Consider the following 23,098-nt stretch of genomic DNA (forward strand, 5'->3'; position numbering starts at 1 on the left):
TTATTAAGTGAACGTGAAATCACAGGAAAGGCACTGGATTCAGCCCTGTAAGACCAACTATTAAAATCTGCTGCATTAGTCTGCAGACCTTCAGGCTGCTGTCTGGACATGTCCACAGCTCTGTGGGTGTCTCCTCATATTCCTGTTAAGGGAAAACAACACAAAATGATCTGTTAAATGCTGTCTTTTAGAAACACTTTACGGAAAGACGGGTGGTCCTTTTTCCACAAAACAATCATAAATAATATTACTTGCTTTTTTCAAGTTGTTTTGTTGGGGTTTTGTTTCTTTTATTAAGCCTTATACATAAAATAATAAAATGATCAAGCAGTCTGAACTATGCTTCTATCTCTATGCTACTTACACATTCAGCATCCCTCTCAGCGATTTGCCACCTTATTGTTTGGGAGGGGCTTGTGTGTTGGTGTCACCAGGAGGGGTGGAATAGGCTGCTCATATGAACCCAAGCAGTATTTTGTTGTTGAACTTCTATGTTAACCACAGCTTCTCCATAACATACATCCTATTTGAACATAAGGGAGTTCATAAGTGCACACGGCACCAGGACATCTTAGGCTGCAAGTTGATGATTGATTTTGTCAATCAACAGATCTGCAGCCGTATGTTCTGGAAACTGGGGAATGACACATCAAAAGGAGTGAGAGGTGTTCATCTGTTCTGGGCACCTCCTAGGGGGCATTCTGGGCACCCCCAAAGGTAATTATTACACCTAAAGGAAAGCATAGGTATCTTTTGGTAGCTAAAAAGATTCTATATTTTAAGTCTAAACTTTAAGGAGCAGGAGACTGTCTGTTTTAGGCCACATCCAACAAGAAACTGGGTAAAAAGTCAGTTTTCTTCTGTATTCATGTTGCATACTGGTAGTTTGGTGGTGCAAAGGTTCACACTGTGACTCCACAGTGAGACGTAAAAGACCAAAAAATGCTACACAACTGGGAGCCCATCTACCTGTCATTATATTTTAAATAATGGGTAGCCAGTTTTGCACCTTTTTAAAATTACATATTTTTAACATTACATTAAGGCACAAAAAAGACATCACCAGCTGAAGACTGGTCTCTGTAAGGGACAAAGGAGTACCCTCTGTCAAAAGTAAAACCGCATTACATTAGAGGTAATCTGTCATTACCATTCCAGTAACAATTTAGTATATTTTCTGAGTCTGCAATACAGGAACTGTCCTCACCATGCACAACCTTTAAAGGATTTAAGCTAAAACACAACAAACATTAGAGCTATGTATGTAAGAAAACATTACTTCACAGTTTTATTGATGTTGGACATTTCACTATTTTTTATGTTAAATTAAATCATGATGTGCAAAATATCCTTTACATTTTATAATGTATTAATTTGAACTGTTACTCAATCGTGGGCGCAAATTGTTTCATAACTAGTTTCAGAGGTCTGAGTTATATCACATTACTCCCAACAGCTGAAATCTGGGAAGGAGGGAGTGTGAGCAGTGGAGCAGCTAAACAGCTGAAGGGACACTGTAGCCCACGTTAAGGAGAGATCTCATAATCACAGAACAGCCTTACACGCTGAAAAACTCCAGCACGCATGTCATACAATGCCTGCTTTTACCACAAGGTATAGGATCAAATACAGGCTATTGGCTACTATGGAAGAACAGACAGGTTAAATTGCACTAACAGTTGATTATCCATATAACACAAAACCTTCTCAGGAACAGCTCAAAGAAGAAAACAAAGAGCCCAAGGCTTTGACCAGATTAGCTCCAGTCTGAGCAAGCATTTGTGAGATGTGCCAGGAGAAGCCAGATCGAGGAAGGCCCCACCCTACAACCAATGTAGGTGCCAGACATTACAGGACACCCCCAGAGGTCTTGTGTCTATGGCTCAGTTAATCTCCACTATCTTAGTAGCAGGAGGCGGACCTAAGCAACATTACATGGGTGGTTTTATTATCTATTGGCTGGTTGTTGCCTTGAGTCGTTTGCATATTGCACAATAACAACAGACTAAAAGCTGAAACTTTATGAGGCCAACTTAATCGTATTAACAAATAATTCGTGCCTTACAAAGTGTAATCTGAAAGGAAAAAGGTTAATATGAGGAGTTTAATGATGATAAACATTAAAACTTAAAAAGCTTGCTGTTCTCTTAATGACTTTACATTGCAAAACCTCAAGTAAGCTAAGCAGTTTGCCCTGCATTGGCCACCTTACTATCTTTAGCCCCTGCTGGCAAATGAGTGGAAGTGCCTTACTTATCTTCACTGCTGTCATCGAGGCAGCCAGTATTTTTAGGGGACAGCAGCAGCTGCAAAAGCATTTAACAGTATTCCATGAACAATGACACTTGGGGTGTCGAGGGCCTGAACAACACAGAGATTGGGGGACCGCTCTGTTGTAGTTAAACAGGAAGCTCCCGTGGATGCTTATGTTTCGTTTTCTACCTGTTCTACTGGACAAAAGTCAAGAAAAATGTACTGCCGTAAAACTTGGGACCTTTGAGGACAGCATGTGGTAGCATGTTTCTGAATCTGAAGTCAACTTGGGACATTACTCAGCCTTCAGGAGACGGGCGGCCTCTTAACTCGGACGGAGATTGCAAATGCGGAATGTATGTTGACGGTCGTTCCTGGCGACTGAAGGGAGGTAGGTCATGTGAGGGGTACACAGCACAGCTTCACAAGGGGCAGAGGTCATTCCAATTAAATCAGACAAGTAAACACAGGGGTTAATCTCCTCTTTAAACCTCCACAGGGAATATTTAACTAATAATGCAATCTCTAAACTGTCTGCGTGAAATTTTATGCAATGTATGAAATGTAAACATCTGAAATTATTCAGCCGTTCCAAGAAAACGTGCATCTTTTTCATCAGTTTTCAGTTATTCAAGGGGTTTAAAATCATTTATTTATATTGTAGTTTTTTATTTTTGGAAAATGGTAAAGAGTATAAAACAGTATTATTCAGTTTTGCAGCAGTTAACTGTGGGCTAAGTTTACAAAATCAGTAACAACAGTATTTTATGGTAATTATGATAAAAATTATGTAAAATCTATCATTGAAAACCTTTTTTTTAAAATTTGATTTGATTTGATTTCTTGACACTGAAAAATGGATCCATAGGCACAAAGTTGCAATTACGGGTGGATAGTGATAACATTTTAGCCATGACAATGCCATGATCAATTCTCCTTTTAAGATCAAAATTTTCATTGATTTGTGGAAACAAGTAGAATATGAGTAAAAAAAAAGAGCAGGCCTACACAGATGATCAGTGTCACCTTAACTGTTTAATTATCTTTGATTTTTTTTCCCTTTTTTGAGTACAGAGAAGGTTGAAAGTCACTCAAGTGTGCAAAAACTCCTGTCCAATGAACATGACTTCATGGTTTTGCAATGTGGAACTGTCAGGAAAACATGTCAGCAGTGATTAAAGAAACTGATAAACCCGAGGGAAAATATTCCTGAACAATTTGACAAACTGCAACCAGTTCTCAACTGAAACATGTTCTCCATTCCTGTCCCTAGTTTCAACACTTAAGGACGTGTCCTAAAGCACACACAGACAAGAATATATTTAAAAATAAATATATTCTATAGATTTTATATTCCAATAAATATATTAGTATTTAGTACTAAATACATTTTTATAGCAATAAAATTAAATACAATTTAAAAATTGAAGCTGTCGTGAACTATTACTAACTTTTATATAAAAACTGGTTCCTAGGATTGGCTAAGCGATACTGATTCAGGATTACGATTAAAAAAAAACCTGTGACATTTAAAGAAGGTATTGTCCAACAGCGCTGCCAACAAAAGGTGTGAAGGAGGCTCACCATATTTTGACAGCAAGGCCTCTTGGGTGGGGATACTGTGATTTCGGCTGGTGTTTGTGTGAGCACGCGGGTTTCTGAGCTGTCTTTGTGATACCTGACACACACTCCCTCACAGGTCTTTATTTAGGCTGTACTATATTAAGCACTTTCCCATTGAAATACAGCACCAGCTGTACTGGCTATGTGTTGTGGCTGCAATTGCAGTCGAACTAGGCTGGTCCCGCTCTCACTGTTAACATGTGATTTTCTCTCATGCAGACAGCACTAATTAAATTATCCCTAATAATCATACCATGAGTTTGTGCTGAAATGCATGCACTTAAAGTGGGAGGCGGCTGAGTGCTTTAATGTGTGTTTGAATCTATTCCAAAGGGTTCATTTCCTATGGGAAAATGGAAGAATAATTACATACCACAGACAGGTATTTAAGGCTGAGTCACCTTTATAATTTAGAAAAACAAATTTAATCTCTAGTCTTTTCATTTTTCAATGTTATACAGCATGCCTAAGCTGATTGTTTTGAAAGTAAATTTGTTTTCGTTTCTTCTTGTAGAAACCTGCAGTGTGGAAGTAGGTTGGTCTTGCACCAGTGAATAGCCACTTACTGCTCTCCTAAACTGCTTAAGTAAGAAGCAACAATGGATGTCTTTGGTGGTGCGCCACGTTTCTTAGCCTACCCGAGACCTGTAGTGGTACAAAGCGGCACTGATGCAGTGCTTAAGTGTCAGATTGGTGGTGATCCAAGGCCTGCCGTTATCTGGGAGCGAAGCAATGAAAAGATTGACCCACAAGGACGATATAGGGTCTTTGAGGATGGCAATGTTTACAATCTCATCATCTCAGCTGTCACAACTGAGGATAGTGGACAGTACATATGCAAAGCAAAAAATAGCATTGGGGAAACCTATGCAGCTGCCACACTGAAGGTGGAAGGTGAAGCGCAAGAGATGGAGCTGCGGGAGGAAAATAAGCCACTATTCCTCATCAAGCCCCTCTCCACTCGTGTCGGTCGTGGGGAAGATGCTGTCTTCTCTTGTAAGCTTTGGGGAAACCCAAAGCCAGAGGTTATCTGGGAAAAAGACGGTAGAAGACTCAATGAAATATTTGAAAGCACACATTTCAGTGTAGGCTACCAGGATGGTGGATGGTTCCAGCTCAAGATCTTTAAGACCCGTGCTCCTGATGGTGGTGTATACACATGCAAGGCAAGAAATGAATTTGGGGAAGCGCTAGCAGGAGCTGTGTTGCTTGTTGATGCAGGTCCAGGACATGAAGAAGAAGGAAATCGCAACGGCTACATAAATGGCCACTGGAAAGTCCATCAGGGAAAACAAAGGAGTGGCAGGCAACTGCCAAACCGCCTAAAAGACTACAGCATGACCAAGTCAACAAAAGTAAAAATGTTTGCTGTGACAGAGGGCAAACATGCCAAATTCCGCTGCTTTGTGACTGGTAAACCCAAACCAGAAATAATTTGGAGGAAAGATGGTAGACTCATACTGTCTGGAAGGCGTTATTTGTTATATGAGGACAGAGAAGGCTACTTCACACTTAAAGTTCTTTATTGTAAGCAAAAGGATAACGGAGTTTATGTTTGCGCTGCATCAAATACTGCTGGGCAAACCCTCAGTGCTGTACACCTTTCTGTCAAGGGTAAGTCAAGATCACTTTCAGTGCCAACTTTTATTTATGTAAAAAAGTATGTAAAAGTACAGTACTGTGTCAGTCTGGAGCCACCCTTCACTTCACCATTGCTTACAAGGAGCTAGAAGTTGTTGTAATTTTTAAAGTGACCTAGTTTTCCAGGATTTCTGAAGGTTATTCAAAGCTTTTCTCTTCTTTCTCTCATTTTAAGACCAGGCCCCTTGTACTTGGCCATTTTCACAACACATTTTTTTTTGATTGTTAAGCCACTTAACACTGACCTATGTCTCATTCAAGCAAAAAACAAAACAAACAAAAAAAAAAGTCAGCTAACTCAAGGGATGAACCAGTCTAGCAGTACTAGTACTAGCAACATGTCACAAAAATTTACATATTTTGCTCTAATTTCTTTAATTGAATCTTTTATAAATTTTTATAAAAGTGAAAAATATCACAGTTTAACAATGTGATGAAATAGTATTTGTGTACCAATAAGGTGATTTCCAAAGAGTTATTAGCTGGAAACTTGTCATATCTTGACATAGTGTGCAGTGTGTCCTGAAAAAAATTAGGAAACTGGACAAGTGGAGGACAAAAGAATAAATAGCAGGTCTAAAAACTATCTGAAAGTCATGTCCTTAAAAACAAGACAAAATCCAGCCTCATCAGAGCCTGGATCTCAACATTATTGAAGTTGGGTCGGATCATCTTGACAAAGAACATAACATAGCAAGCAGTCATCCAAAGATATGATTGAGTATTAGGGACAAGGTAAGAAAAAAAATATCATTGCTCATTTTAATAATAAAGTCTAAATTTCAAGATTAACTCTTTTTTCAAACTACCATAGTATTTTGACTTTTTTCTCAATATGCAACTTTGAGAAAAAAGTCTGCCACGTTTGCTATACCCTCTACAAAAAGCCTTGTTTAGATGAGTTAGTGAAACAAACTGATCAGCTGTCTTGTGATACAACACCTATAACATACACTGACACACACTCTTATGTGCACTTATTGCACAAGGGTGTAACCACTGATAAACTTGCATCTGTCCACTGCCAGCCATTTAATTTTGTGCAAATCCACTCTTTCAAGCTTGAGTGTTTTTCTGTCTGTAAAGATGCAACTTTCTGCAATATCTTCCTTATACTTATCACCACACTGTGTTTATGTGCTAAAAGAGAAATCATATCCTGGCTTTGTACTAAAACAGATTCTGATATACAGTTTCACGAACCTTAAGGGTTAGTGGGTATACTAAGGGTATAGTAACCATGGCAGCTTGTCTTGAAACAACAACGGTAATCTCTACATTTAAACTTTTTCCTCGAAATTGACTTTTTTCATGAAATAGAATTATGATGTTAATCCCAAAATTTCAACTTTATGAATTTTTTTTTTCTTAACAAGTACCTAATACTCCTTTGTAACAAGATGAGTTTTGAATGTTCTTCAAAATCCCTGGAGAACTATTCCTGAAAACTAGAGAGCTGTGCAAGAGTTCATGCAATCTTGAAGGTTGGACTTTCTTAAAGAATATAGGTGATCATATCAAATACTGACTTTCAAGCTTTTCACACTGTTCTGTTGTCTTGTATACTGCATTTCCATGTATGTTTGCACATGTGTCAATAAATCAGTAAACCTATTTTTGTAACAAAATATAAAGAATTGAGGGGTGGCTTAAGACAATATTGTGCATCTCAGCCACAGCCTGTGGTGCCTTTTTTACTGAGTAATGGAGGAGTAGAGAGTGGGGTGTTCTTGGATCAAATTTCTATCCATTTGATGCTAGGATGATGTCAGTGAGATAAAGAGGTACTTTGAGACCATATACTGGGGTAGGGCCAAAAAGGGATGGCAAAAGTATTTATATATATATAGGGAGAGAGAGATAGATATTGCCCCTGCAAATAATCAGCAATCAGATCATCCCTGGTACACTGGCAGTTGAAGGAAATGTATTAATGATCTGAAACTGGACCCAAGTGATACCTAAACAGGCAATGTTCATTAGCTTGAGGAAGAGTTACGCAGCGGTAGGATGTCTGCAAAGTTACTTAGCCTGTGAAGGGTCCAGGACTCGGTGTCCATGTGATTGAAATCTTCGGGAAGAGGATCTTATTTCTCACATGGCCCAAAGAAGTCCAACCTCAAGTATTGTACTGTATCAGCTGGAGAGAAAAAATAGAACTGAGATAGAGTTAATGGTTAGTGGCGGCTAAGAAGAAATTTTAAATGGAAGATGGTTTGTATAGCTGCGTGTGTAACTGGCCTTGTTAAAACATTAGTAAGATAAGGTAATGATGAGCTTTGCACACACACGCCACTAAATACAGTCCACATTCTTTTGTTTACAACTGTCTGGTACTGTCTGATGGTGTCAGTTACAAACACTTTATTCTCTATCTAACACCCCAGTGTGTTAATGACCTTCCCATTCCTCAGCTAAATAAGCCACTTGTCTCATGATTTTGCTCATCTTGTTTGCTTATCTGGAATTTACTGCCAAATATATTCCAATTTACAGTGTTTACTACAAGGGCACATGTAGTCTGAGCTTTTACTAGATCACCTCGCTTCAAGAATTTATATTGAATTACTAAATTCATTGGATAGATCAAATAAAATTTGAATATTTTACATTTAGCACTATGAGAGATATCATATTGGCTCAAACTGTTGCTCTTCTACTTCTTTGGTCCCAGAGCCGCCTGTGCGGTTCAAGCAGCCTCTCATTGATCTTGAAGTGTGGGAGCGGGATTTGGCTGTTCTCGAGTGTGAAGTTCCAGAGGACTCAGTTCCCATCACATGGTATCTGGAGGATAGACGACTGCAACCAGGGGCCAAATATGGAATGGAGGAGTGGGGAACGAAACGACGACTGACAATTCGTGACATCGGAGTTGATGATGATGGGATTTACCTCTGCGAGATGCCTGATGGGGGCAGAAGCATTGCAGAGGTAGCTGTAAAAGGTAAATTAGAGCTACTTTATATCGGATCCTATTTCAAAAATAACACAATGCAAAAATGTGCAACGATTTCATATGCAGACTAAGCAATATAATTACTATTTCTTTAGGTGGTGAAGGTGGTGTGTTTGTCAGTTTTTTCTGGTTTAAAGTATTTGCAGAAAACACATTATCTCAGATTTGTTTGTAGGACTGCCTTAGGGTTTGTTGTTCCTGCAGTGAAAACATTGACTCTCAGTACAAATCCTGTGAAATTAAAAAATAAAGTGCTCATTATTCTCAGCAAGAAGAAAGAAAAGCCCTCAGAGAACATTGTTTTTCCTCGGCTGTGCACATGACACCTCCAGTTGAAACACAGACTAGCTTGTCAGAGTCTCTAAAGGAGATCTCAAAATAAAAAAAAAACACCTATGTGACTTGCAATATCAAGACTCTTTAGCATGTAAAAAAGTAAAAACCTGTCCTGGCTAAACTACAAAGGACAGATCTTCACAAAAATGAATGCATAGGTGTTAAACATTAGTTTTGTAACCAAGTTAAACCAGGTGCTTTACAAAAGCAGTGCAATACAAAAACAGATGCCTGCAGACACAGGTCTTTAGTAGCTAACATTTTTTGAGGTAGAATTTGAGGCACACAGCAAACGTTATTGGTGCCAGATCAAAAACTGTGACCTGCAAAGAAGGCACTGGGAAACGATTTTGTCCTCTTGATGAGATCAGCTGCAAAATTTGCATGTTTAACATATAAAGTGACAAACTGTTCTGAACCTGTGACAGCTGTGAACAACCCTAAATTGGATAAGCAGTTATGGAAATGGATGGATGTTTGCTACTAACTATTAAGAATTCTTGCACTGTGAGTGTCGTATTAATTCTCTTGGGTGTTTCTTTGCAGGCACAATTTTGCGGAAGCTTCCAAGAAAAGTGGATGTCTTGGAAGGTGAAAATGCTGCCTTTTGTGTTGAAGTAGAAAAAGAGGAGATGGATATACATTGGTACAAAGATGGCTTAGAGCTGCGTGAAACCCATCAGACCATTATTAAATCCTTTGGTCGAACTCACATCCTGGTTTTCGTCAACACAATGCCCCAAGACTCTGGCCTCGTGACTTTCCTTGTCGGCAGATCCAAGACTTCCTCTCAGCTAAGAGTGAAATGTAGGGCCCTCTGAAAATTACAGTGTCTTAGATACAATATTTGTCACAAAACTTGATCAATTTTCGAAGCAACATTGGTGCATGATGACTTTTTTCTGGTTTCAGCGGCCAGACATTGTCCACCTAGTTGTCCAGTGGCTGTGCAGATCAACACAGAGCGTGCTAATGCAGCTCTTCTCTCATGGGTTCCTGCTCAGGATTCACGAAAGAATCCTCCCTCTGGATATGTGCTTGAACGGCAAGAGGTGGGCACTGGTTCGCAAGAATGGCTTCAGTGTCTGACCACTGATTCTGCAACCTCTGTGGAGATCCTTGGTGACAGTGTTCCATGTGAGGCGGATTACCGCTTTCGTATTTGCAGCGTCAACAAATATGGGAAAAGCAATAATGTTGAATTCCCTAAAACTGTCCACTTAGGTAATGTTTATTTTACTACAACTGCACTAAATCAATACCACTTGCTGTATTTCTCAATTAATCACAACAGGATACTTTTGCTATATGATTAAACACAATTTTATTTTCCAGTTCCTGTGGCCAGAATACAAGCTCCCTTACAGGATGCCTTGGTGCCAGAGGGGCAAGACGCTCTCTTCTCTATTGAGCTTTCTGCTTCAGTTATTGGTACATGGTTCTTAAATGGGACTCAGCTTCAGGAAGATGAGCGGTATTCCATGCGTCGGTCACGAGCACACCAATCTCTCCGCATTCGAGGAGTACGCGATACAGATAATGGAGCTGAGATTACATTCATTGCCTATGGCATCCGTGATTCTGCAGCACTTTACATTCAAGGTATGTCTGGAACATTTAGAAAAATGAAGATGAATTTGTAGGCTGGGTGGCGTATTACTTTCCTTAAATGTCTGCAGAAATGCATTCTGATGGATTTTGTATTACAAGAAAACAATTACCAATGAGCCACCATGTAGTCTTCTGCTTAAAACCTGAACTTGGACAGCCCGCCAGAGGCAGTCATCCAATTGCAATTGTAGAGGGCTGTATGTGAGCAAGCACACCTGTCAGTGTCTCACCCCAAAAAACCCATCCCTGTGAACACATACCTTTTATTACACTCAGTGTTTTCCTTGTGTTTTCTAAAATTTGCAGCTCCTCTTGTCAAGTTTTTCCCATTGTCAGAGATGGATCGAAATAAATTTGTAGAAATTGGGAATCCCATTGTGCTCTACTGTGAGGTATCAGACCCTGCAGCTCTGGTGCACTGGTACAAGAACGGGGTGGAATTAAGATCTGTGGAAGGTCTTCATATCCAATCAGAGGGCACCATGAGACGAATTGTCATCCAGTCAGCAGAGTTATCACATTCAGGAGTCTACTGCTGTGATGCCATTGATGATGTCATCAGGTTCAATGTGGAAGTAGAGGGTGAGTAGAACAAGTTTCTTACATTGCGTTTTTTTGTTTTGTTTTTTGTTTTACAGAGACTAACCCTCTTCATTGTGACTTGTACCAAACATCTTTTTTATGTAAAAAATGCATGCTGTCTTCCTTTGAATCATCTGATTTATTTATTTTTTACCACTTACCAACCCATTAAAATATCTAAATATCCATAGCCCCACCTGTGAGGTTTTCAGCACTCCCAGATGCTGAGAGGAACAAAACCATCCAAACAGGCTGCCCAATTGTTTTACAATGTGAGCTTTCAGATCCATCTGCCCAGGTGCACTGGTACAAAGATGGGTCAAAACTCCATTCTCAAAGTGGGATAGATATCATATCCGATGGCTTGATGAGGAATCTGATTATCCATTCAGCAGAAGTTTCACACTCTGGCTTGTACTGCTGCAAGACAAAGGATGACACCATCACTTTCAATGTGGACATCAAAGGTGATTTGTTTTAAGTGATGTGAAACATTAACGAGCTCCTACTCAGCAAAGCAACTAACTCTAATGACATTCTTGTATGTTGTCTGTTGCCTTTCATCTTAGAAGTGCTTAAGTGTGCGCTACCTTTTTTCAGTGTATTACAGCATGTTAGAAGTGGTCAGTAGATAGATTATGATAAATAATCTAAGTGGCATGAGGTTGATTTAAGGTTGACATCAAATCTAAACATATCTATAGCTCCACCTATGAAGTTCTCAGCTATTCCTGAAGATATGAGGATCAAGTCGATTGAAGCAGGCTGCCCCGTTGTGCTACAGTGTGTGGTGTCGGATCCCGAGGCCCATGTGCTGTGGTACAAGGACGAAATACAGCTCATTTCAAGCTCTGGATTAGAAATCCACTCAGTGGGCAACACAAGGACATTAGTTATTCAGTCTGCAGAGCTGAGCCATTCTGGTGTGTACAGATGCACCACACAGGATGATACCGTGGCGTTTCAAGTGGAGATCAAAGGTGACTTTACGCTTCTTATCTTTGCGTTCATTTTGTAACCCCACCCCCCCTCTTCATAGATGCCACTAATAATCCCTGCTTCTACTATGTGGTTTGAAGGAGTGTTTCGTGCACATAACTTTAAAGAGCAGTTAACTCACTAGGTGATTACTATTTATATACATTGGTTTTGCGACTCCTGCGGCTCTCTGTGAATTATAAGTCTCCAAAGCCCTTTTCATCTTCTGCTCAGCAGTTACATTTTTGTAAGGTATCCATTTCCATGGCCTTGATTTTATTTAGCTGTCCTGCATTCCCAATGCTAGCTATACCAGTGACGAACTCTACTATCTTTGATGTTGAGAGAACCAAGTCACTCGAAGTGGGCAAACCTTTGGAGCTGGAATGTGAGGTTGCAGACTCTACTGTGCCTGCCTGCTGGTATAAAGATGGTAAAAAGCTCATCCCACAGAATGGTTGGGATATACAGAGTAATGGCACATCAAGGAAACTCATTATCCCATCTGCTGAGCTCTTGCACTCAGGGCTATACAGCTGTGAAACTTCTGATGACACTATCCACTTCACTGTGGATGCTAAAGGTGATTTGTTTTTACAATTAAATTGTTTTACTTTTGGATCTAATTCTAAAGCTTTCTGGAGACTAGATATGACTAACATTATGATATGCGTTTCTGTGTGTCTGTGTTAAAGTGGTGCTTTGTGTGAAGTTGTAACTGTCCATGGTAAAATCAATGTGTACTGACTAAATGAAAAAAGCATAACCCTTGAAAATGCATTTCTCGTTGAATTTGAGATGGCAGATTACTTCCCAGTTTTGGGGAAGTTAAACTTATTGCCCTTTTCTTCATAGTATGAGTATGTTCCATTAAGTCCATAGTCATAATATTAATCATTAATCTTTAGCTCCAACGTTGCCATTGTCGCCTTCGCTGGAGGTTGTGGAGACACAGTTTCTTGAAGCAACGTACCCCCCCGCTGAACCACCCTGTGAATCCTCAGACCCTGCTTTCCAGGTGTCAAAGCAGAGGGATACAGAACCTGATACACAGCCTGACAGAGAGCCTGAGTTTGAAAATGGAAGCATCAAGAACACCCTTGTTATTGAACCAACTCATCCTGCAAACTCTGGAGCATACTATTGTGCAACAGCAGATGATGTTGCCAAATTAATAGTAAAAAATCAAGGTGATTATACCTTTTCTGCAAATGTGGTTTCTGCTTCAGCTGTACTAACTCTTTGTGCAGCTTCTAGTAACATTTCTATATAAACATATAATGTATCAGTTTCTCTTTAAAGTCAGTTTCCCCCCCAATGATTGTTTGTAGTGCCACTTCCAACATATCTACTTGACCCTGATGACGAGAAGGCCAACTCTGCTGAACCACACTGCTCAATTGTTCAGCAATTTGAGATTTCAGATCCCGTTGCCAAAGCCTGTTGGTACAAAGATGGAACCCAGATCTACCCCAAAAGGGAAACTGACAGTGAATCCCAGAGAAGTAGCCAAATCTTTCCCCTCCAGTTACAATATGCCTCTGGTGATGTGAAGTTTGGCTGTGAAACAGCTCATGATGTACAGTTAAATGAGGACATAAAAGGTGGTTCTCCTCATTGTACCTGCACAATTAAGAATCAAGAAATAAGTTACATATGTAACGCTATCACCCAGCTCATTGTTTTCTCTTTGGCTTTGTCCAAACAGCAGAGCAGTGTCACTATCGTGATGAGATTGGTGAGATAGCTGATGCATCTACCCAATACACAGTGGATGGCAAAGGTGATTTGATATTTCAACATCAATCATCCATTTTAACCAAGCACATAAATGCCACTAACAATAGTGGTGTATTTTATTGTTAGCCCAATCATCTGAGGCATCTGTAAATCTTTTTTCCTTTAGAAAATTGCTCTGTGTCACATTGTCATCACTGGTTTCAGGTCATTTCCTGCTGTTTTTGCCTCTTAAATGGTTGATTAGTAGCTGTGTAGCTGCTTCTCATACTAACATATACGTTGTGTTTGTCACTTCATTCTTCATTTTAACAGTCATCTTTGCTTGTAACAAGCAACTTACCACTCTTAAAGTCCATCTTATGTCTTATTCATCACCAGATCCTCTCATTCACATTGCTGCCCTGAACGTCTCCCCGTTGCAATGACAACGAACTCTTGTCAAAGACAACAAAATTAATGTACCATAGGTTTTTATGGTGCTAATGTACAGATTTTTGGTATGAGAATATTAGGAGTCAGTTGAAGGAAGACATATTGGAGCTCACTTTCAGACCAAACCTGGTCGATCTTCTTGTTTGTCTTTGCAATGGATAATCCCATAACTCCATGCTAACCCACACTGATGTAAAATTCTGTTATAAGAAGAAGTATTGAGACCATCAACCACTGAAAACCTTTCTCTGTGTACATCACAATGCTTATAGCTACATCGCCAAGGCTCTCTTCTGACCAAGAGAAGAGCAAGTCCACAGAGGAGGCTTGTCCTGCTGAAGTTATCCGGGTGTCCTCAAAATACAATTCTGGGATCTCCGGTGGCAAGGCTGGAGATACTGAGACATGTGAAGACCATTCCAGTCATACACCAACTTCTCAGTCAGCATATGAATATATGTTTGACTGCACTGCATCTAAACAGCTGAACGAACTCTATGATGGTCAACAAATGGAAAAAGCCGAATGTCCACTGTACCATGACTCTGTAAACCCAATAACAACTCAGTCTGACACACACCATCACACTACACAGCTCAAAGATACACAAGGTGAGGAATTCATTTACTATGTACAGCATACGGAAGCCCCATCTGAAGAACCTGACAATTCTTTGCAGACAGCTGTTCTGACAGATGAGTTTTGCAAGTTTTTGCAAATTGCAACTGTTCAGTCAGAGGAATCCACTTCCAAGAATCTAACTTTCCAATCAGAGGAGCTACATAGTTTAGGACAGACACCATCTGTCCAGTCAGAGCTAGGCAGCATTCTACAGAATTCAGCTACAACACCAGAGCACAATACTGACACCTTACAGATTTCAATCAAATCAGACAGGATCTCTGAGTCTTTCAAAACTGCAACTCCACAGTCAGAGGATCTGATTGAATCCATAATCTCTGAAAGTTACAAATCAGAGGAGCCCTTTAAATCCTTACAGACTGTAGCTGTCAAATCAGAGGAACCATTTAAGTCATTGCAGACTGCAGATGTCCAATCAGAAGGGGCCTTTAATTCCATGCAGATCCCACCTGTCCTTTCAGAGAAGCCTTGTGACCATTTACAAACTGAAACAGTCTATTCAGAGGGGCCCTATAACTCTTTATGGACTGCAACTGACCAATCAGAGGAGTTCAACAGACTCCTACAGAAATCTGCTGATCTTTCAGAGGGGCTCAGTGACTTCCCTAAAACAGCATCCCTTCAATCATTGGATTTTTCTAACCTTAAAGAGGTAAAAACTTTCCAACAAGAGCCATACGACTTGCAGCAGTCTGCATATGTCAAATTGGATCATCCCGATAATACAGGACAAGCAGTTTCTAACGATTTGGAAGTGCTGTCCCTGCCAAGTCAGAAAGCAACAGTCCCCGCAGAGTTTTATCGCACCCTGGAGACTACGGAAGAACAAGTAGACATCACATTTAACTCTGGGAAAAGACATTTGACCAACTATGCAGAGCCTTGCAATATCAAGCAGACAGCAACGGTAGAATCAGAAGAGCTCTACCTCTCAGGGACACATGATGGTTACTGGAGTGACAGTGTCACTGCATATAAGGTGGCTGTTGAAGGTGATTTAAATGGTTAGCATTACCAAGCAAAAAATGAACGGGCACAATGATTGAGATTGCCTTTTTTTTTGCAATCCTTTACATTTTGGCAATCTCTATAACTACTCACTTGACTTTATTTACACTAAAAGTACTTCAGTAGTTGAATTTGCGCTTGGGTGGTCTGGGAGGAACATTCAAAATAGAGCAAAGAGTAAATACATTAGCTTCAAATCCTAACTTGAATGCCCAGGTATCTCAAGTCTAACCAAAGACACATCTTGTTATATTACTAATAAACAAGGACATATTTTTATTATGACTTATTTTAACTCTCAAGGTTTATTGGCATGACTAATCTTGATGTTAGAATTTGATTTGCTCTTTCCTTTTGTTTTTAAAGCTTCATTTCTGTTGTAGTCAGTAATAGTGATGCAATTTTCTCTTGATGTTACCTCAAACATCCCCAGCTCCGCCTGTGAGAATTACAAGACTTTGTGAGGCTGAAAGGAACAAGTCTGTTGAAGGTGGTGAACCCCTAATGCTGCAGTGTGAGATATCAGATCCTAATGGTGAAGTTACTTGGTACAAGGACGGAATAAAACTTCTTGAAGCAGCTGGGCAGGACATGCTGGCAGATGGTTCTATAAGAACACTGACTTTCCGATCTGCGACACTGTCTCATGCAGGGATTTACAGCTGCAAGACAACAGATGATGCAGTGCAGTTTCATGTGGATGTTAAAGGTGACAAAAGATGTTTTCACCTGTTATGCAATTAGATTTTAGTGGAGGTTATTTGCATACAAATAAGTTTGCTTTACTCACAAAATGCAAGCTTTCTTTTTAGTTTTCTGGAAAAATATAATTACCATAAAGTAGACAGATTTTAGTTTCTCTGATTGGAAAAAAAAATCAAGACACTTTAATATAGTTAAATACAAAACCTCAACTGATTGAAAAACTTCACTTTACTGTAATCATTTGCAATCTGCACAAAATGAGTTCTTGGATTATGTTAATTTAAAAGAAAAATAAGTATAAGTACAATAAGTACAATCCAAATATTTAAATTACATTTAACTAGTAACCACTGTCATGTGCTTTCATGACTTCACTCTATGATGTCTGAGTCCATGAATCACAGAGACTGAAACTACAGCTACCTGTGTGGTGCACTCTGGGAGTTCTGCTGGGATGAAATTTTTTGTAGGCCAGCCTTGAAGTACGGCCCTGGATCCTTTAATTAAAAAGTCAATTGGATTTCTCCAAATGCTTTTGGATTGTCACAGAAAATAAGCTCTGAGTAAAATAAAAATTCATGACACATTTGTTCAGCAGGATAATCTCCGCAAATGAATTCCAACTGTATGATTTCTGAAGTGTAAGTACAATCTCAAAGAACTACACCATGGTCACATGACTTATTAACACCAGTAAGCTACTGTGTCTGATGTTTTTATTTTGAATATGCTGTGACAACTTCTACAGTCACATTTAGCCACTTGTACGCAAATGGTTTCCTCAAAATTGACAAGTGGGGTAATTTCTTGCACATTCTATGTTGCACAACAAAACATTAACATGTCTGCAGGTTGTGTTAATCGTGCTAATCCTAGGCTTATTTTTGACAACACTGCTCAGGGGACATTAAGGCTCTGTCCAAGTTAGTACTTAGTTTGTAGCATACTCCATTGAAGTTAACGAATGAGAGTTTTCAAACACTGTGCCATGCTCTATTTTATCTTTAAATCAAAATGAAAGAACTAGGCACTGTCTACAATTAGCTAAAGTTGCCCTAGAAAGACAGTGCGGCTTAATCTGATTTTTGACTTATTATCCAAGAGGAAGTTAAGTGTTTTGCAAAATCTTTAATTTGCCAAGCACTCAGGTAGCACACAATCTGCGTTCTTTTGTAGAGAAATACCCTTGGTTAGCTTTAATAGGGGTGCATTACGGCTCTCTGTGGGACATCACTGACATGTGAACTAACCAAACATGCCCAAAGATTCAGTATATTAACCCTATCATTAAGTCATAATATCCAATTAATGAAATCCTTGTCCCTGCCAAGACAGTATACAGAAGCACACAGCCTTGATGCGGGCAAAGGTATTTTGACCCAAATGTCTTAGATGTCTTCACAGTTGTGTCAAAATAAATCTGAATTGCTTTGTCAGGTACCCAGGGTTTCATTAGTACACTCACTCTTTGCTTGACTAAGTAAGGTGACTGAACATTGGAAGAATTCCAACTTTCCAGCCTCCTACTGTAAAGGCAGGAATTTTCTTAAGGCTAAATCATCTTCTATACTCATACTGTAGGTACTGGCCGAATGTGTAAAACAAAAAATGACTTTCAACCATTTGTAAACATAAACCTTTGCTAATTAAGTATACTTTATCATACATTTGCTGTCACTGCAGAACCACCTCAGTTGGGTTTTTTTTTTTTTTTAAATTAATGCAATAACTTTCTTACAAGACTGACTGTTAATATTAATAAAACGTTTGGTAGACCAGGTTTACTAAATGTATCTAGCTGAATCTTTCCTTACAAATACAAATTTGAAAAATTTTAACATAGTTTATTGATTTTATTGGAAAGCTTCAGTTTTAGGGCTTTGCTTTGCTTCTTTTGGTCCATTACAGTACATGTTTTATTGACCAGTTCTATCTTACATTCAATCCTGTAGCTCCACCTCTGACATTTTCAGCAATGTCTGAGGTTGACCAGAAAATGACGGTCATAGCAGGCTATCCCATTGCTCTACAATGTGAACTGTCAGACCCCACTGGACAAGTCAGTTGGTACAAGGATGGAACAAAGCTCCTACCTCAGAGTGGAGTAGACATCCAGTCAGAGGGAAATTTGAGGAGTCTAGTTGTCTCATCAGCCGAGCGGGCTCACACGGGTGTATACCGTTGCGAATCAAAGGATGATGACATCCAGTTCACTGTGGATGTAAAAGGTGATGCTCAAAAAACTCTGCAGCGCTTTCATTGTTTTGCATTGCCACTAACAGGTTAACAGCAGGTGATTTAGTCACGTTTTTGTAGTGACCTAACAGAAAATTGTTCATTTCCCGGCCTTCCTAATACACTACTCATGCCACGTTAAAAAGCAGAGGCCAAATGTAAGTAATTTTTTATGTGACTTTAAAGAAAAACGACTCCCCGTCACACCTATTCATGATGACCCCTTTTTTAACACTTTAATAAGAGTAGAATGAACGAATATAGGACATCGTCACACTAAACATCTCATTAAAAATGTGGTGTCATAATGCAGCTTCTGATTAAGCATATCCGATATATAAAGAAAGCTGTGAGTCTACTTTATTCTTTTTAATGTCACTAACCATATGCACTTCTTGTGCCATAAACACTCTTATGTCTAACCTGTACTTTTTGTTGGTTTCATATTGATCGTTGCTCTTCTAGACACTCTAGATGTCTTTGAGTTCTTGTTTATGTTGTTTTGTCAAAAGCACCTTGTTCTTAAAGACCTGTGTCAGCTGTCTGCTGCTTTGGTTGAATTTAAGTTCCTACTCATTTCTAACTGCATAAAGTGTAGTTTTAATATTTAAAGACACTTTATTAAGACAATCTTTTGCAATTTTAAAAACCTACAGCCCTACCTGTGAAGTTCTCAGAGCTTCAAGAGAATGACCGGAACAAGTCCGTCGAAGAAGGCGCTCCCATTGTCCTGAGATGCGAACTCTCTCATGATCCCTCTGCTCATGTCGACTGGTATAAAGACGGGGTAAAAGTTCTGCCACAAAACAATGTGGAAGTACAGTCAGATGGACTGACAAGGATACTGTTCATCCCATCAGCTGGAAGCGCGCATGCTGGTACCTATGAATGTTCAACAAAAGATGACACTGTGACTTTTAAAGTGGATGTAAAAGGTGATTTATTTCTATCGTTGTCGTCTTATGGTTCTTATTCTCTGTTGTGAGTGGCTGAAACATACTTTGATTTGAATGATCATGGGAAAATGGTATGACTGGCTGGACTGTGTTTTGCCTACTACAAGCATCTTACCCAGTACCCTTGTTATTCTCCTCTTTTAGGCCGATCGTCACGGATCATGCCACTCCCACTGTCAGAAAAATACAAGCTGATTGCAGCTGGTTGTCCGATTATCCTCCAGTGTGAGGTCTCAGACCCTGTTGCCCAGGTTTCCTGGTTTAAAGATGATTTGGAGCTATTCTGCAAAACTGGGCTTGATATGAAAAGAGATGGCAACTTCAGAAAATTGATGATTCCTTCTGCTAAAGTCTCTGACTCTGGTCTCTACAGCTGTAAATTTGCAGATGACATTGCAACATTCCATGTGGACGTCGAAGGTGATTTTCTTACATTCCCTTTCAGTTAAAGAGTTTGCAAGTGTGAGTTTGGGGCATTTTAGCATGGCCATAGTTACCATAGTTACCCTTAAACTAGGCACTTCTTTTTATTCATGCAGTTGAAAACACCTTGTGAAAAACCAAGTCTAATCCTAGCTGTGCTAAATTAATCAAACCCAAAAAGTCTTATTTTCACACTGCTTGTTAAATGATGCTCTGTCAGCTTAACAGCAGTCCTCTGCAAATCTTTTAATACCCCCCAGCTACTCCTGTGAGGTTTTCAGCGATTCCAGAGGTTGCGAGAAACAAATTTGTTGAAGCAGGCTGCCCAATTAAGCTGCAGTGTGAAGTCTCAGAGCCAACTGCCCAAGTCTATTGGAACAAAGATGGAGAACAGCTACTTCCAGAGAGTGAATATGAAATCCAAGCTAAAGAAACACTGAGAGCACTGGTCATTCAGTCAGCAGAAGTCAGACACTCTGGGATGTACAGCTGTGAGGCCGCAGATGACCATATAGAATTCAAGGTGGATGTTGCAGGTGATCTAAGTATTTTGAGCTTCGTCAGAATTACTAACCATCTATTAATACTTTGCTAGTAGACTAGCTTAGGGAACAATATTTGAATGTATAAGTTAGATGTGTTAATGCTTGATTATGTACTTTGTCTTGTTTATAATGTTGGTGAACATATTTATCCAAATTAAAAATGTAAAATTTGGAGGTTTTGCTATAATTTTGATCACAGATAGGTAATTACTCACTTTTAAAATTTCATCAACCCTGCTTCCAGAACAATGTAACAGAGGAATAACACTTGCAGCTTTTCGGAGAAAAAGAAAAAACAGTTAAAGAGCCAAATTGATTGGCTCTTTAACTGGTGGAGACCAAAACTGAGATATAAAAAAGAAAAGAAATTTAAATTGAGGCTTTTTCAAGACATAAATGTCTTTGTCTATGTAAATCAGCACAGACTAAGGGCTCAGGAAACTGCTGAAAATGTTGAGAAACATAGGTTGATCAGAAATGAAGCCAGATTTAGCAACTAATATAAAATAATATAATCCTCACCTCTAAAGTTTCCAAAAACACAATTTGATGAATTATAATACAGTATATAATACAATTTTGAAAAAACAGATGCCTTGTTTGTCTTTTGACTGCGTTTTACGTTGTTTTGATCTACTGATTAGTTTCATTTTAACTTGCTTTTTACTACAGCTTCAATCAAAAGTTTAAGATCACTTAAAAATGGCAAAAAAAAATAATTTTTTACATGGTTGGATCAACCAACAAGAAGAAATGAGAGTGAGACAAAACATTTTTTGGAGCATGCAATTTATTGAAAACAACGCTTAAACTAAACAGCCTGTTTCAAAGCTGATCAAAAATTTAGGACCACACCTCCAAAAAAACCCAGTAAAAGAATAAAAAGAATAAAACTTTCTTCCACCTTTCAATGTCCAATGTTTGGGGCTCTCTTGCAAAGTCCAAACGGTCAGCTCTGTGGCGTTCATGGACACGAGGCCACCTCTGTTGTTTTCAGCCTTGTCTGAGGTTGACCAGAAAATGAAAATGATGTCACGGAGATGTTTTTTTTATTTTTGAAGCCCTTCAGTGTCTGATGGTTATGGGGCTGCAGTCGGCACCAGTAATGGCCTTAATTTGGGTTGAGGATTGTCCAGTTTCTTGATGGACAGCCAACTGGATCCTCCGGCTCAGTGCTGGTGAAATTTTGGGGGTTTTCCACTTGACATTTTGGTTCCATAACCCTCAGGATTATTTAAGCTGCGATTGTGCACTGCGAGAGACCCTGCATATGCAGTTCAACAAGCCGACCACGTTCAAAAAGGGAAAATTTTTTTGCCTTTGCCATCAGAACGTCATGACAGTGTGACTACCTGACAGAAAATGACAATAAATCCACATTTTTGCACAGATTTGGCCTTTTAAAGGCTTGTGGTCCTAAACTTTTGATCAGCTGTAAAACAGCTACAGTAGTGTTTTCAATAAACTGCATGTTCAAAAAAATGTTTTGTCTCACTCCCATTTCTTGGAACCTTGCTATGATCCAACCATGCAAAATATAATGTTTTGCCATTTTTCAAGTGGTCTTAAACTTTTGTATGTTTGGACTGTATGTTTAGGCACTGAACACTAATGGTTAGGTTCAGGAAAAGATCTTGGTTTGTAATAAAACCCCTTCTCAAAAGTGGCCATGCACACTGAGAAATTATGCTTCCCAGTGAGTTTAAATATGGTGCCAATTCATACTTTATGAGTGTCCATATGCTATGACTTTGAAGTAAGACCTGTTTATGGGTGGAACCATAAACCCAGTGTGTCACTGCACCAACACCAAAGGACAACTTGTGGGTACCCGATAGATGCCCGTCTTGACACAACAACAGTATCTGACTCCCTAGGAATGAGACCAGGCATACTACACTATTATTACATACTACATTGTAGTGCTATATGTTAAAATAATGGTGTGATTTCACTGTCTGCCAAACAACATTTACACCATTCTGGAGCCAAATATCAGTTAATTAAAATCACTGTTGGCATACCTCACCCTTGACTATAAAAACTGAAGTAAGTTGTACAGTGTAGGATAACAAACACAAATCTGTTTACCATTGCTATCTGGTTACTGTCAATGAATTGAAGATCCTATAGCATGGGTTTGATTCTCAGCTGTTCCAGAGGCTGAGAGGAACGATCCTCTTGAAGCAGGCGGACTGATAAAACCAAAGTGCGAGATCTCACATTCTGCAATCCAGACCTGCTTGATTGAGGATGGAATAAAACTCTTGCCAGAATCGGAACTAAACGTTGATTCAAAGAGCAAAAAGAGGACACTGGTTATGAAACCGGCCACATCTTCATGCTCTGGCGTGTACAATTGTAAAACTGATGATGATTCAGAGTTCAACGATTTCTGTGTGGAGGTGAAAGGTGATATGATCTCTTTTGGC

At 39.3% G+C, this 23,098-nt stretch overlaps 1 protein-coding gene across 19 annotated transcripts in view; it reads left to right on the forward strand.

Annotated features, from left to right (window-relative positions):
• The first annotated feature begins 133 nt into the window (after window positions 1–133).
• Window positions 134–23,098, forward strand: part of obsl1b (obscurin like cytoskeletal adaptor 1b) — a 38,372-nt gene continuing 15,407 nt past the window's right edge. The window contains exons 1-21 of one of the 19 annotated variants that reach the window (XM_026143845.1): window positions 134–2,644; window positions 4,210–4,258; window positions 4,391–5,490; window positions 8,192–8,461; window positions 9,356–9,616; window positions 9,722–10,033; window positions 10,145–10,411; window positions 10,727–11,002; window positions 11,194–11,469; window positions 11,707–11,982; window positions 12,288–12,563; window positions 12,889–13,170; window positions 13,312–13,584; window positions 13,689–13,763; window positions 14,425–15,798; window positions 16,236–16,511; window positions 18,460–18,735; window positions 19,399–19,677; window positions 19,843–20,118; window positions 20,382–20,657; window positions 22,818–23,078. In XM_026143845.1, the coding sequence (XP_025999630.1) occupies window positions 4,476–5,490; window positions 8,192–8,461; window positions 9,356–9,616; window positions 9,722–10,033; window positions 10,145–10,411; window positions 10,727–11,002; window positions 11,194–11,469; window positions 11,707–11,982; window positions 12,288–12,563; window positions 12,889–13,170; window positions 13,312–13,584; window positions 13,689–13,763; window positions 14,425–15,798; window positions 16,236–16,511; window positions 18,460–18,735; window positions 19,399–19,677; window positions 19,843–20,118; window positions 20,382–20,657; window positions 22,818–23,078 (6,877 nt within the window). In that variant the 5' untranslated portion in view covers window positions 134–2,644; window positions 4,210–4,258; window positions 4,391–4,475. The remainder of the gene's footprint in view (window positions 2,645–4,209; window positions 4,259–4,390; window positions 5,491–8,191; window positions 8,462–9,355; window positions 9,617–9,721; window positions 10,034–10,144; window positions 10,412–10,726; window positions 11,003–11,193; window positions 11,470–11,706; window positions 11,983–12,287; window positions 12,564–12,888; window positions 13,171–13,311; window positions 13,585–13,688; window positions 13,764–14,424; window positions 15,799–16,235; window positions 16,512–18,459; window positions 18,736–19,398; window positions 19,678–19,842; window positions 20,119–20,381; window positions 20,658–22,817; window positions 23,079–23,098) is intronic. The other 18 variants (XM_026143848.1, XM_026143847.1, XM_026143849.1 and 15 more) reach the window with 18 other exon arrangements.

Source organism: Astatotilapia calliptera, chromosome 16 (genome assembly GCF_900246225.1).
Source record: "Astatotilapia calliptera chromosome 16, fAstCal1.2, whole genome shotgun sequence".
In the NCBI taxonomy this organism is placed as follows: domain Eukaryota; kingdom Metazoa; phylum Chordata; class Actinopteri; order Cichliformes; family Cichlidae; genus Astatotilapia; species Astatotilapia calliptera.